Here is a 13,714-nt window from a genome sequence, read left to right on the forward strand (position 1 = left end):
TCAAATTGGGATCTATTAAGGTTCAAATTTCGGCCCTGTCGATTTTCTTTCAAAAAGAATTGGCTTCAGTCCCTGAAGTCCAGACCTTTGTTAAGGGAGTGCTGCATATACAGCCTCCTGTGGTGCCTCCAGTGGCACCGTGGGATCTCAATGTGGTTTTGGATTTCCTAAAATCTCATTGGTTTGAACCACTAAAAAAGGTGGATTTGAAATATCTCACATGGAAAGTGACCATGCTTCTAGCCCTGGCTTCTGCCAGGAGAGTGTCAGAATTGGCAGCTTTATCTTACAAAAGCCCATATCTGATTTTCCATTCGGACAGGGCAGAACTGCGGACTCGTCCGCATTTTCTCCCTAAGGTGGTGTCAGCATTTCATCTGAACCAGCCTATTGTAGTGCCTGCGGCTACAAGTGACTTGGAGGACTCCAAGTTACTGGACGTTGTCAGAGCATTAAAAATATATATTGCAAGAACAGCTGGAGTCAGAAAATCTGACTCGTTGTTTATATTGTATGCACCCAACAAGATGGGTGCTCCGGCGTCTAAGCAGACGATTGCTCGTTGGATCTGTAGCACAATCCAACTTGCACATTCTGTGGCAGGCCTGCCACAGCCTAAATCTGTAAAGGCCCACTCCACAAGGAAGGTGGGCTCATCTTGGGCGGCTGCCCGAGGGGTCTCGGCATTACAACTTTGCCGAGCAGCTACGTGGTCAGGGGAGAACACGTTTGTAAAATTTTACAAATTTGATACTCTGGCTAAGGAGGACCTGGAGTTCTCTCATTCGGTGCTGCAGAGTCATCCGCACTCTCCCGCCCGTTTGGGAGCTTTGGTATAATCCCCATGGTCCTTTCAGGAACCCCAGCATCCACTAGGACGATAGAGAAAATAAGATTTTACTTACCGATAAATCTATTTCTCGGAGTCCGTAGTGGATGCTGGGCGCCCATCCCAAGTGCGGATTATCTGCATAAATTGTACATAGTTATTGTTAACTAATTCGGGTTATTGTTGAAGGAAGCCATCTTTCAGAGGCTCCGCTGTTATCATACTGTTAACTGGGTTTAGATCACAAGTTGTACGGTGTGATTGGTGTGGCTGGTATGAGTCTTACCCGGGATTCAAAATCCTCCCTTATTGTGTACGCTCGTCCGGGCACAGTACCTAACTGGAGTCTGGAGGAGGGTCATAGGGGGAGGAGCCAGTGCACACCACCTGATCGGAAAAAGCTTTACTTTTTGTGCCCTGTCTCCTGCGGAGCCGCTATTCCCCATGGTCCTTTCAGGAACCCCAGCATCCACTACGGACTCCGAGAAATAGATTTATCGGTAAGTAAAATCTTATTTTTTTTCTGTCTTCCCCTTTTACCCAGAAACATCCAACCGGAAAAGACGCCAACCCTACCCAATGTTTATGTGAATGTATTTTTATATATGTGTCTTATCTTCATCTCTGCAACCCTTAGTTAATGGCACACATAGTGGACAGGTGTTATACACGTATAGTAGCATTCACATTTGTTCCCCCTCCATGTATCATCAACTAAATGTGCTCCCCATTTGTTGGTATTCGATGCCGAAGAGGTGAGGGTCAAAAGCCCTTGCCCGAAAGGAGCTCGGTAGTGTTTGTTTGCCCAAGTACAGACCCTTAATACGGGATAAGAAGGATTTAATGTATACTTCGCAATACCTTGAAGCTTACTTAGAACATATACGGCACAATGATACATGCCCCTTAGACATTGAGTCATACATACATGCTTTTACTATCCCACTAGGCTATACATTTCCCAACTACAACTCTCCCCCGATCATCCAAGCTGTGTATATATTGTATAGGTAATATTTTTAGTTTATTAGTTAAGAGTGGCAGTTATTGATGACTGCCAAAGGGTGGACTGTCGAAGTCGAAAAATATTACAGTACACACATCACGGACAAACTCCACACAGATGGCCTCCGTGTGCATACTTGTTCTGCCGTGCGTGCGCATATTCGTAAGTTGCGTATGACCGCTCACGCGGCCCTGCGTATTACCGCGTGGTATGAGTAATTACGGTAGCATTTGTATTCGCATGGAAAAGCCACAAAGACATATCTCATATTTAATCCACATAGTGCACAATGTACACATAGCCCACACGCACCACACCAGCAAGTTATACTTGTTTAAAAGGTACAACAACAAAGGGATTCACCTTTACAGGATATGAGGGGACAGCATTAGGTTATGAGGTGGTGTTTGGTATCCAACTGTAGGATATTTTAAGGGCAACATTCCGATAGCAGTTTGCAGAAGATAGCACACTCCTGCGCATAATTATGCGCAGGAACAGGATATTAATATTATACTGTGTTTACTGTACTCTGATATTCGGCGGGAACCCAGTGTAGACCAACTGCAAGCACACCTGGACCAGACATCGCCCACCTATTCAAACCAACCTATGACCCCTCCTTTACGGTAAATGACCAGCCCTTTGTCCTATAGATGAAGAGGTTACAGTTTCTATTGTATTGTGTTTTGACCAACTGTATAAAAGCCAAGCTGCCTAGCCGGTCATTCATCTCTCTCTGAAGGTCATCTTGCTTGATTGATCTGAGCACCGGACCGTGTGGCGCTGGCGAAACCAAACGTATGTACCATTGCATTGTAGCCTCTTTTCTGTTATTGTGATTGTATATCTGTTGTAACCCCCTATCAGCAATTATATGTTGGTGGGTCGGATCCCAACATCTTAAATACAATTGGTGTTGTTTCTATTTTCCTGCTATGGTATTAAGTGTAACTCTGCCACACGTGAAGCTGCACTGTGCTCTCAGCGTGTTGGTGTGTGTGTATGCACTGCGTGTACTTTGTACGATCGTCGCGGCATGTGTACGCAAAGTGCGTACACGGTACGGGCCTTCGTACGCTAAGTAAAAAGTATGTAGGTTAAGGCCGCAGCGGCTCGAATTTAATGTGTATTAAGGTATTGCTTTTAGTCCTGTAAGTAAATCGGCATTTACACTATAAACATACATTGATTTTCATGATACATAATTTATCACAGCATCACTCCAAGTACAACTGCATCAAGAGCCCCGTGTGGTACTGTATATGCAGTAACAAACATTCTATCTCTGTTCCATTTGGTGACATGTTTTATGTGTTCCCAATATTTATAGAAAAAATGAAGTTGCCTGCCGTGGATAAGAGTCCTTGTGATGCAGTAGATTCTGGATTTCCTATACTTCATATTCAGAAATATGAACAGGACAAGCAGGAATATGACATGTAAGTCTCTATGCTCTAAGAGGCCCCTGATGTTTTTACAGCCTTCTTTGAATATATTTCCCTTTACACTTGTTGTTCACCAAAGCAGCTGTTTTCTTCATTTCCTGAATTTTTTAAAATTCTGCACACAGTGATGGTGAGCCAAAGGGAACGTGAACATGGCACCTATGGATTTGGCCATGCATCCAGTGGGAATGCTAAGCACATCTGAACTGCTAGGCCTCCCTTCTTTCCTAACAAAAATACAATTTTATTGCCTCATGCACTGGAGGCATCTGCTCCAAACATGTGGCAGAGGAAATAACTCCTAACTTCATGCAAATGGGGACAAATGTACCGATCGTGGGACAGTCCCCTTCAAATTGGCAGTGTCCTACCAATATCGGAACTGTGGGCAAATCGAGATGAATGAGTGGTATGTACTTGTAGGAAGAGGTCAATGTAGTATCCATATATGCTTGCATATGCTATGTGTCTTGTATTCAAATATACAGCACACCATATTTTCCCTGTCTAGGAATTTCTTAAAGTGTTAGCTGGCATTATTAGTTACTAAGGTAACCTGTATATTGGGGGTCATTCCGAGTTGTTCGCTCGGTAAATTTCTTCGCATCGCAGCGATTTTCCGCTTAGTGCGCATGCGCAATGTCCGCACTGCGACTGCGCCAAGTAAATTTGCTATGCAGTTAGGAATTTTACTCACGGCTTTTTCTTCGTTCTGGTGATCGTAATGTGATTGACAGGAAGTGGGTGTTTCTGGGCGGAAACTGGCCGTTTTATGGGTGTGTGTGAAAAAACGCTACCGTTTCTGGGAAAAACGCGGGAGTGGCTAGAGAAACGGAGGAGTGTCTGGGCGAACGCTGGGTGTGTTTGTGACGTCAAACCAGGAGCGACAAGCACTGAACTGATCGCAGATGCCGAGTAAGTCTCGAGTTACTCAGAAACTGCACAGAGATGTCTTATCGCAATATTGCTAATCTTTCGGTCGCAATTTTGATAAGCTAAGATTCACTCCCAGTAGGCGGCGGCTTAGCGTGTGCAAAGCTGCTAAAAGCAGCTTGCGAGCGAACAACTCGGAATGAGGGCCATTGTTCTTAGAGCTATTCTCAGTGGGTAATATTTTTCAGAAAAAAAAATAGTCATAAATAAATCAATTACTTCCACCACCTCCCAGTCTATTAGACTTTATATTTATTTTAACATCTGATAATTTGGGGAGATTTTACAGGAGAAACTATTGAAATGCATTTCCAGTAGAATAAAATGGGAAAAGCCCAGTCATTCACAAGTAATGCTTACATGCTTGCCATTTGTGATTGGCTGAGCATTACTGACCTTTAGCCATATTGAAGACAGTGAGTTTTGTGGCAAAAAAACAAAACACTACTGCGCAATTGTTCAAGAAGTGCCAGGGTATCCAAGCTGTCACAGGCAGCAAGAAACTTCTAGGACTTCTAGTTCCACATTTTGTATTTAAACTTTTTTTAAATTATTTAATTCACTGCACTTACTGTATAAAGTATTTCTCCATTCATTTCAATTGGCTTTACATCTATATACCTCTGTTCAGACATTCTGGACTATAAACAGTAAGATTTTTTTTTTTTTCATTGCAAATTGCCCCTCAGTAGTTTCCCCTGCCTTACACTTGATATTAACAAAGAATAAACTATCATTTTTCAGGCCACTCATGGGAAATCCTGTACGTCTCTGGGTAGGCATTTCTACGGATTTGATTTTAATCAATATGGCTACGTCGGAAGTTGAAGCTGTTGTCCATTTTGAAGGTAGGAAGCTGCAATTCCATTACATTGTGATGCAAATTAGACAGCAGAACAGCACCTATTACACTGAGATTATTTGTGTCTCTTATGCCTTATGCACTAAAAAAAGAAAATATACATTACTGTGCAAAAGTATTAGGCAGGTGTAGAAAAATGCTGCAAAGTAAGAATGCTTTCAAAAATAAAAGTGTCAATAGTTTAATTTTTATCAATAAAATGCAAAGTGACTGAACAGAATGGACATCTAAATCCTATCAATATTTGGCATGACCACCCTTTGCCTTCAAAGCAGCATCAGTTCTTCTAGGTACACTTGCACAGTTTTTGAAGGAATTCAACAGGGAGGGTGTTCAAAACATCTCTGAGAACAAACCACAGATCTTCTGTGGATGTAGGCTAGCTCAAATCCTTCTGTCTCTTCATGTAATCCCAGACAGACTTGATGATGTTGAGATCAGCGCTCTATGGGGGTCACATCATCACTTCCAGGACTCATTATTCTTCATGCTGAAGAGAGTTCTTAATGACATTGGCTGTATGTTTGGGGTCATTGTCCTGCTGCAGAATAAATTTGGAGCCAATCAGACACCTCCTTGACTGATTTGGTTATATCAACATTTCGATCATAATCGATTGAATTGTGTATACATGATTCACACGAGGCGGAATGTAATAGTGTCCAAATTTGCTGGAGGTGTGGGATGTCAGACATTTTTTTAAAGCAGCAGTCATGTACAAAGCCAAACCATATTATAAATGTTATTTTCACTTTAGTTCCTTCAATATCTGTTGAAACAATAACAGGAGCTACAGTATTTTTGTTTTACTTTATCATGAAGAGACTTTCGTATATTCCCACTTACCCTAAACAGACGCCAAGCTTATAAGGTATAGCAGTCTTCAGTAAAGCACGTTTATGCTTAAAAATATCAATGTACAGTAATAAAACATAAAAATGTAAGACAGACAGTCCTAATTTACAGTATCCCTTTATTTCTCTGACGTCCTAGTGGATGCTGGGGACTCCGTAAGGACCATGGGGGGATAGCGGCTCCGCAGGAGACTGGGCACAAAAGTAAAGCTTTAGAACTACCTGGTGTGCACTGGCTCCTCCCCCTATGACCCTCCTCCAAGCCTCAGTTAGATTTTTGTGCCCGAACGAGAAGGGTGCACACTAGGTGGCTCTCCTGAGCTGCTTAGTGAAAAGTTTAGTTTTAGGTTTTTTATGTTCAGTGATACCTGCTGGCAACAGGCTCACTGCATCGAGGGACTAAGGGGAGAAGAAGCGAACTCACCTGCGTGCAGAGTGGATTGGGCTTCTTAGGCTACTTGACATTAGCTCCAGAGGGACCGATCACAGGCCCAGCCATGGATGGGTCCCAGAGCCGCGCCGCCGGCCCCCTTACAGAGCCAGAAGACAGAAGAGGTCCGGAAAATCGGCGGCAGAAGACGTCCTGTCTTCAACAAGGTAGCGCACAGCACTGCAGCTGTGCGCCATTGCTCTCAGCACACTTCACACTCCGGTCACTGAGGGTGCAGGGCGCTGGGGGGGGGGGGGGCGCCCTGAGACGCAATAAAAACACCTTGGATGGCAAAAAATGCATCACATATAGCTCCTGGGCTATATGGATGAATTTAACCCCTGCCAGAATACACAGAAAAATGGGAGATAGGCTCCACCCCCTTCTCAGCGGCCTTATCTCCTCAGCACACTGGCGCCATTTTCCCTCACAGCTCCGTTGGAGGGAAGCTCCCTGGCTCTCCCCTGCAGTCACTACACTACAGAAAGGGTTAAAAAAGAGAGGGGGGCACTAATTACGCGCAGTATTAAAAAATACAGCAGCTATAAGGGGAAAAACACTTATATAAGGTTATCCCTGTATATATATAGCGCTCTGGTGTGTGCTGGCAAACTCTCCCTCTGTCTCCCCAAAGGGCTAGTCCTGTCCTCTATCAGAGCATTCCCTGTGTGTGTGCTGTGTGTCGGTACGTTTGTGTCGACATGTATGAGGAGAAAAATGATGTGGAGACGGAGCAGATTGCCTGTAATAGTGATGTCACCCCCTAGGGGGTCGACACCTGAGTGGATGAACTGTTGGAAGGAATTACGTGACAGTGTCAGCTCTGTATAAAAGACAGTGGTTGACATGAGACAGCCGGCTACTCAGCTTGTGCCTGTCCAGACGTCTCATAGGCCGTCAGGGGCTCTAAAGCGCCCGTTACCTCAGATGGCAGATATAGACGCCGACACGGATACTGACTCCAGTGTCGACGGTGAAGAGACGAATGTGACTTCCAGTAGGGCCACACGTTACATGATTGAGGCAATGAAAAATGTTTTACACATTTCTGATAATACGAGTACCACCAAAAAGGGGTATTATGTTCGTTGAGGAAAAACTACCTGTAGTTTTCCTGAATCTGAGAAATTAAATGAGGTGTGTGATGATGCGTGGGTTTCCCCCGATAACAACTGATAATTTCTAGAATGTTATTGGCATTATATCCTTTCCCGCCAGAGGTTAGGGTGCGTTGGGAAACACCCCCTAGGGTGGATAAAGCGCTCACACGCTTGTAAGAACAAGGGCTCTACCCTCTCCTGAGATGGCCGCCCTTAAGGATCCTGCTGATAGAAAGCAGGAGGGTATCCTAAAATGTATTTACACACATACTGGTGTTATACTGCGACCAGCAATCGCCTCAGCCTGGATGTGCAGTGCTGGGTTGGCGTGGTCGGATTCCCTGACTGAAAATATTGATACCCTAGATAGGGACAGTATATTATTGCCTATAGAGCATTTAAAAGATGCATTTCTATATATGCGTGATGCACAGCGGAATATTTGCCGACTGGCATCAAGTCTAAGTGCGTTGTCCATTTCTGCCAGTAGAGGGTTATGGACACGACAGTGGTCAGGTGATGCGGATTCCAAACGGCATTTGGAAGTATTGCCTTATTAAGGGAGGAGTTATTTGGGGTCGGTCTTTCAGACCTGGTGGCCATGGCAACAGCTGGGAAATCCACGTTTGTACCCCAGGTCGCCTCTCAACATAAGAAGACGCCGTATTATCAGGCGCAGTCTTTTCGTGGGCAAGCGGGCAAAAGGTTCCTCATTTCTGCCCCGTGACAGAGGGAGAGGAAAAAGGCTGCAGAAATCAGCCAGTTCCCAGGAACAGAAGCCCTCTCCCGCCTCTGCCAAGCCCTCAGTATGACGCTGGGGCTTTACAAGCAGAATCAGGCACGGTGGGGGCCCGTCTCAATGAATTTCAGCGCGCAGTGGGCTCACTCGCAAGTAGACCCCTGGATCCTTCAGGTGATATCTCAGGGGTACAAATTGGAATTCGAGACGTCTCCCCCCCGCCGTTTCCTAAAGTCGGCTTTACCGATGTCTCCTTCTGACAGGGAGGCAGTTTTGGAAGCCATTCACAAGCTGTATTCCCAGCAGGTGATAATCAAGGTACCCCTCCTGCAACAGGGAACGGGGTATTATTCCACACTGTTGTGGTACCGAAGCCGGACGGCTCGGTGAGACCAATTCTAAATCTAAAATCTTGAACACTTACATATGGAGGTTCAAATTCAAGATTGAGTCACTCAGAGCAGTGATTGCGAAGCTGGAAGAAGGGGACTACATGATGTCTCGGGACATCAAGGATGCTTACCTTCATGTCCCAATTTACCCTTCTCACCAAGGGTACCTCAGGTTTATGGTACAGAACTGTCACTATCAGTTTCAGACGCTGCCGTATGGATGGTCCACGGCACCCCGGGTCTTTACCAAGGTAATGGCCGAAATGATGATACTCCTTCGAAGGAAGGGAATTTTAGTTATCCCTTACTTGGACGATTCCCTGATAAGGGTAAGATCCAGGGAACAGTTGGAGGTCGGTGTAGCACTATCTCAGGTAGTGTTGCGGCAGCACGATTGGATTCTCAATATTCCAAAATCGCAGCTGATTCCGACGACTCGTCGTCTGTTCCTAGGGATGATCCTGGACACAGTCCAGAAAAAGGTGTTTCTCCCGGAGGAGAAAGTCAGGGAGTTATCCGAGCTAGTCGGGAACCTCCTATAACCGAGCCAAGTCTCAGTACATCAATGAAAGGGTTCTGGGAAAAATGGTGGCTTCCTACGAAGCAATCCCATTCGGCAGATTCCACGCAAGAACTTTCCAGTGGGACCTGCTGGACAAATGGTCCGGGTCGCATCTTCAGATGCATCAGCGGATAACCCTGTCACCAAGCACAAGGGTGTCTCTCCTGTGGTGGTTGCAGAGTGCTCATCTTCTAGAGGGCCGCAGATTCGACATTCAGGACTGGGTCCTGGTGACCACGGATGCCAGCCTGCGAGGCTGGGGAGCAGTCACACAGGGAAGGAATTTCCAGAGCTTATGGTCAAGCCTGGAGACATCACTTCACATAAATATCCTGAAGCTAAGGGCCATTTACAATGCTCTAAGCTCAGCAAGACCTCTGCTTCAAGGTCACCCGGAGTTGATCCATTCGGACAACATCACGGCAGTCACCCACGTAAACAGACAGGGTGACACAAGAAGCAGGAGGGCAATGGCAGAAGCTGCAAGGATTCTTCGCTGGGCGGAAAATCATGTGATAGCACTGTCCGCAAGTGGGGACTTCACCCAGAAGTCTTCCACATGTTTATAAAACTCGACAAGTATTGCGCCGGGTCAAGGGACCCTCCGGCAATAGCTGTAGACGCTCTGGTAACACAGTGGGTGTACCAGTCAGTGTATGTGTTCCCTCCTCTGCCTCTCATACCCAAGGTACTGAGAATTATAAGATGGAGAGGAGTAAGCACTATATTCGGGCTCCGGATTGGCCAAGAAGGACTTGGTAACCGGAACTTCAAGAGATGCTCACGGAGGATCCGTGGCCTCTACCTCTAAGAAGGGACCTGCTCCAGCAAGGACCCTGTCTGTTCCAAGACTTACCGCGACTGCGTTTGACGGCATGGCGGTTGAACGCCGGATCCTGAAGGAGAAAGGCATTCCGGATGAAGTCATTCCTATCCTGATCAAAGCCAGGAAAGATATAACCGCAAAACATTATCACCGCATTTGGCGAAAATATGTTGCGTGGTGCGAGGCCAGTAAGGCCCCGACGGAGGAATTTTCAACTAGGTCGATTCCTACATTTCCTGCAAACAGGAGTGTCTATGGGCCTGAAATGGGGGTCCATTAAGGTTCAAATTTCGGCCCTGTCAATTTTCTTCCAAAAAGAACTAGCTTCAGTCCCTGAAGTTCAGACGTTTGTGAAAGGGGTACTGTATATACAGCCTCCTTTTGTGCCTCCAGTGGCACCTTGGGATCTAAATGTAGTTTTTGGGTTCCAAAAGTCACATTGGTTTGAACCACTTAAATATGTGGAGTTAAAATATCTCACATGGAAAGTGGTCATGCTATTGGCCCTGGCCTGGGCCAGGTGCGTGTCAGAATTGGCGGCTTTATCCTGTAAAAGCCCTCATCTGATTTTCCATTCGGACAGGGCGGAATTGAGGACTTGTCCTCAGTTTCTCCCTAAGGTGGTTTTCAGCGTTTCACCTGAATCAACCTATTGTGGTGCCTGCGGCTACTAGGGACTTGGAGGACTCCAAGTTGCTAGACGTTGTCAGGGCCCTGGAAATATAGGTTTCCAGGACGGCTGGAGTCAGAAAATCTGACTCGTTGTTTATTCTGTATGCACCCAACAAGCTGGGTGCTCCTGCTTCTAAGCAGACTATTGCTCGTTGGATTTGTAGTACAATTCAGCTTGCACATTCTGTGGCAGGCCTGCCACAGACAAAATCTGTAAAAGCCCATTCCACAAGGAAGGTGGGCTCATCTTGGGCGGCTGCCCGAGGGGTCTCGGCTTTACAACTTTGCCGAGCAGCTACTTGGTCAGGAGCAAATACGTTTGTAAAATTCTACAAATTTGATACCCTGGCTGAGGAGGACCTGGAGTTCTCTCATTTGGTGCTGCAGAGTCATCCGCACTCTCCCGCCCGTTTGGGAGCTTTGGTATAATGCCCATGGTCCTTACGGAGTCCCCAGCATTCACTAGGACGTCAGAGAAAATAAGAATTTACTTACCGATAATTCTATTTCTCATAGTCCGTAGTGGATGCTGGGCGCCCATCCCAAGTGCGGATTGTCTGCAATACTGGTACATAGTTATTGTTACCAAAAAAATCGGGTTATTGCTGTAGTGAGCCATCTTTTCTAGAGGCTCCTCTGTTATCATGCTGTTAACTGGGTTTAGATCACAAGTTATATGGTGTGATTGGTGTGGCTGGTATGAGTCTTACCCGGGATTCAAAATCCTTCCTTATTGTGTACGCTCGTCCGGGCACAGTATCCTAACTGAGGCTTGGAGGAGGGTCATAGGGGGAGGAGCCAGTGCACACCAGGTAGTTCTAAAGCTTTACTTTTGTGCCCAGTCTCCTGCGGAGCCGCTATCCCCCCATGGTCCTTACGGAGTCCCCAGCATCCACTACGGACTATGAGAAATAGAATTATCGGTAAGTAAATTATTATTATTTGTTAAATACTAGCAATTAAGGTTTTGGGTCACCACAGCCAATCCGCTCCTCCCCCCCCTTCTCTGTCTTTTTCTCTCCCGGTGTGCATGTGCTTGTCACACCTAATGTGAATAGCGCACACAGTGCATTGTCCTACAATACCACAAATAAGCATTCAATAGGGGCACATCTTCACATCTTAAAGAGATAATTGGATTTGCTGTTTCTGTGTTTGTATATGTGTGTGTGTGTATGTATATGTATATACTGTGTATGTATATATATATATATATATATGTGTGTGTATATAGGTAGCGGTAATAGGATCGGCACTCAGAGTGGGGCTGCTGAAATACTTGCTGCAGTGCCCTCTGTGATCTATTACAAGATCCAATATAGTAGAAGGAGAAATCAGCGGCACTCAGCAGTCGGAATTATGAAGTGAAGAAAACTTTTATTGCAGTCCAGGCTGCAATAAAAGTTTTCTTCACTTCATAATTCCGACTGCTGAGTGCCGCTGATTTCTCCTTCTACTATATGTGTGTATATATATATATATATATATATATATATATATATATATATATATATATATATATATATATATATATATATATATATATATATATATATATATATATATATAGAATGGGATGTGACGGACGGCACTCCAGCATATGAATAAATCCAACAGAAGCCAGAAATAATAGCCAACGTTTCGGAGCATAGTCTTGGCTATTATTTCTGGCTTCTGTTGGATTTATTCATATGCTGGAGTGCCGTCCGTCACATCCCATTCTATATCACCCTCTGGAAGGGCACCCAGATTGGTTGTTTGCAGCATATTGGAGTGCCGGACACTTCCCTTGTCTCTCTCTCTCTCTCTCTCTCTCTCTCTCTCTCTCTCTCTCTCTCTATATATATATATATATATATATATATATATATATATATATATATATATATATATATATATATATATATATATATATAACACACACACACACACACACACACACACACAATCTAGACAAAAGTGATTGGACACTGACAGCAAATAGATCAGCGAGACTTTATTGACGTCAGTACTTTGTAGGTCTACCATGTGCACTGATTGCTGCAGACATATTTGGCCAAACTTCACTTATTCATCATGTTAACTGTAATAGGCCCTACACACATGCCGATATCACTGCACGATATGAACAATCTCGTTCATTAATGAACGAGATAACGTTCATATCGTGCAGTGTGGAGGCTGCAGCGATGAACGATGCACGGCCCCGCGCTCGTTCATCGCTGGGGCCATGTCGGCTGTGCATGCAGGCCAATATGGACGAGATCGGCCATATTTGCCTGCAAGTCTACGGACCCTGGTGACGGGGGGAGTGAAGAAACTTCACTCCCCCCGTCACTGCCCCCCCGCCGCCGGGTTGCCGTCGCCCGTATCGGCGGTCGGGCAGCTCGGCGGCATATCGCCGAGTGTGTAGGGCCTATAAGAGTTTATCAAAATTATTTTGACTATCATTATTCTTAGTGCTTATAGTGGGCACCTGCATTTCAGTTCTGTCAGTCCTGGGAATCTGTAATGCAAAATAATACAGTGACTGCTTCTCATTTGTTCAAGACACCTAATCATTCATATCTTCAGGATGTTATGAAACCTGTCCATATGAATGCATATTTGACCTGTCCCACAGATGGAAATCCTCAAATGTTCAAGTGAAAGGACTGTACTAAATAAACAGTTGTTACCCAAACATATGCATTACTTGGGGTGAATTGGATCACAGTAACACGACACCTTGTATCTTTTACTGCAAAGTGAGCCACACAAAGCCATTTTTAGGTTGTTTATTTCTCTTACGTCCTAGAGGATGCTGGGGTCCATTTTAGTACCATGGGGTATAGACGGTTCGGCAGGAGCCTTCTGCACTTTAAGACTTTTCAACAGTGTGAACTGGCTCCTCCCTCTATGCCCCACCTCCAGACCTCAGTTTAGAAAATGTGCCCAGGAGACTGGATGCACACTTGTGGAGCTCTACAGAGCTTTGCTGGAAAAATACTTTCTTAGGTTTTTTATTTTACAGGGAAGCTGCTGGCAACAGCTTCCCTGCTTCGTGGGACTTAGGGGGGGA

General features: G+C 45.1%; 1 protein-coding gene across 14 annotated transcripts in view; it reads left to right on the plus strand.

Moving 5' to 3' along the window:
• Positions 1-13,714, plus strand: part of WDR27 (WD repeat domain 27) — a 1,147,516-nt gene that overhangs the window by 206,978 nt on the left and 926,824 nt on the right. For all 14 annotated transcript variants that reach the window (XR_010176117.1, XR_010176118.1, XM_063917760.1 and 11 more), the window contains exons 9-10: positions 3,169-3,277; positions 4,961-5,064. Coding sequence is in view for 12 of the 14 variants with exons in the window: in XM_063917760.1 (XP_063773830.1) it covers positions 3,169-3,277; positions 4,961-5,064 (213 nt within the window). In the remaining 2 variants the exon portion in view is untranslated. The remainder of the gene's footprint in view (positions 1-3,168; positions 3,278-4,960; positions 5,065-13,714) is intronic.

The sequence above is a fragment of the Pseudophryne corroboree genome, chromosome 4 (genome assembly GCF_028390025.1).
Source record: "Pseudophryne corroboree isolate aPseCor3 chromosome 4, aPseCor3.hap2, whole genome shotgun sequence".
Taxonomy (NCBI): Eukaryota; Metazoa; Chordata; class Amphibia; order Anura; family Myobatrachidae; genus Pseudophryne; species Pseudophryne corroboree.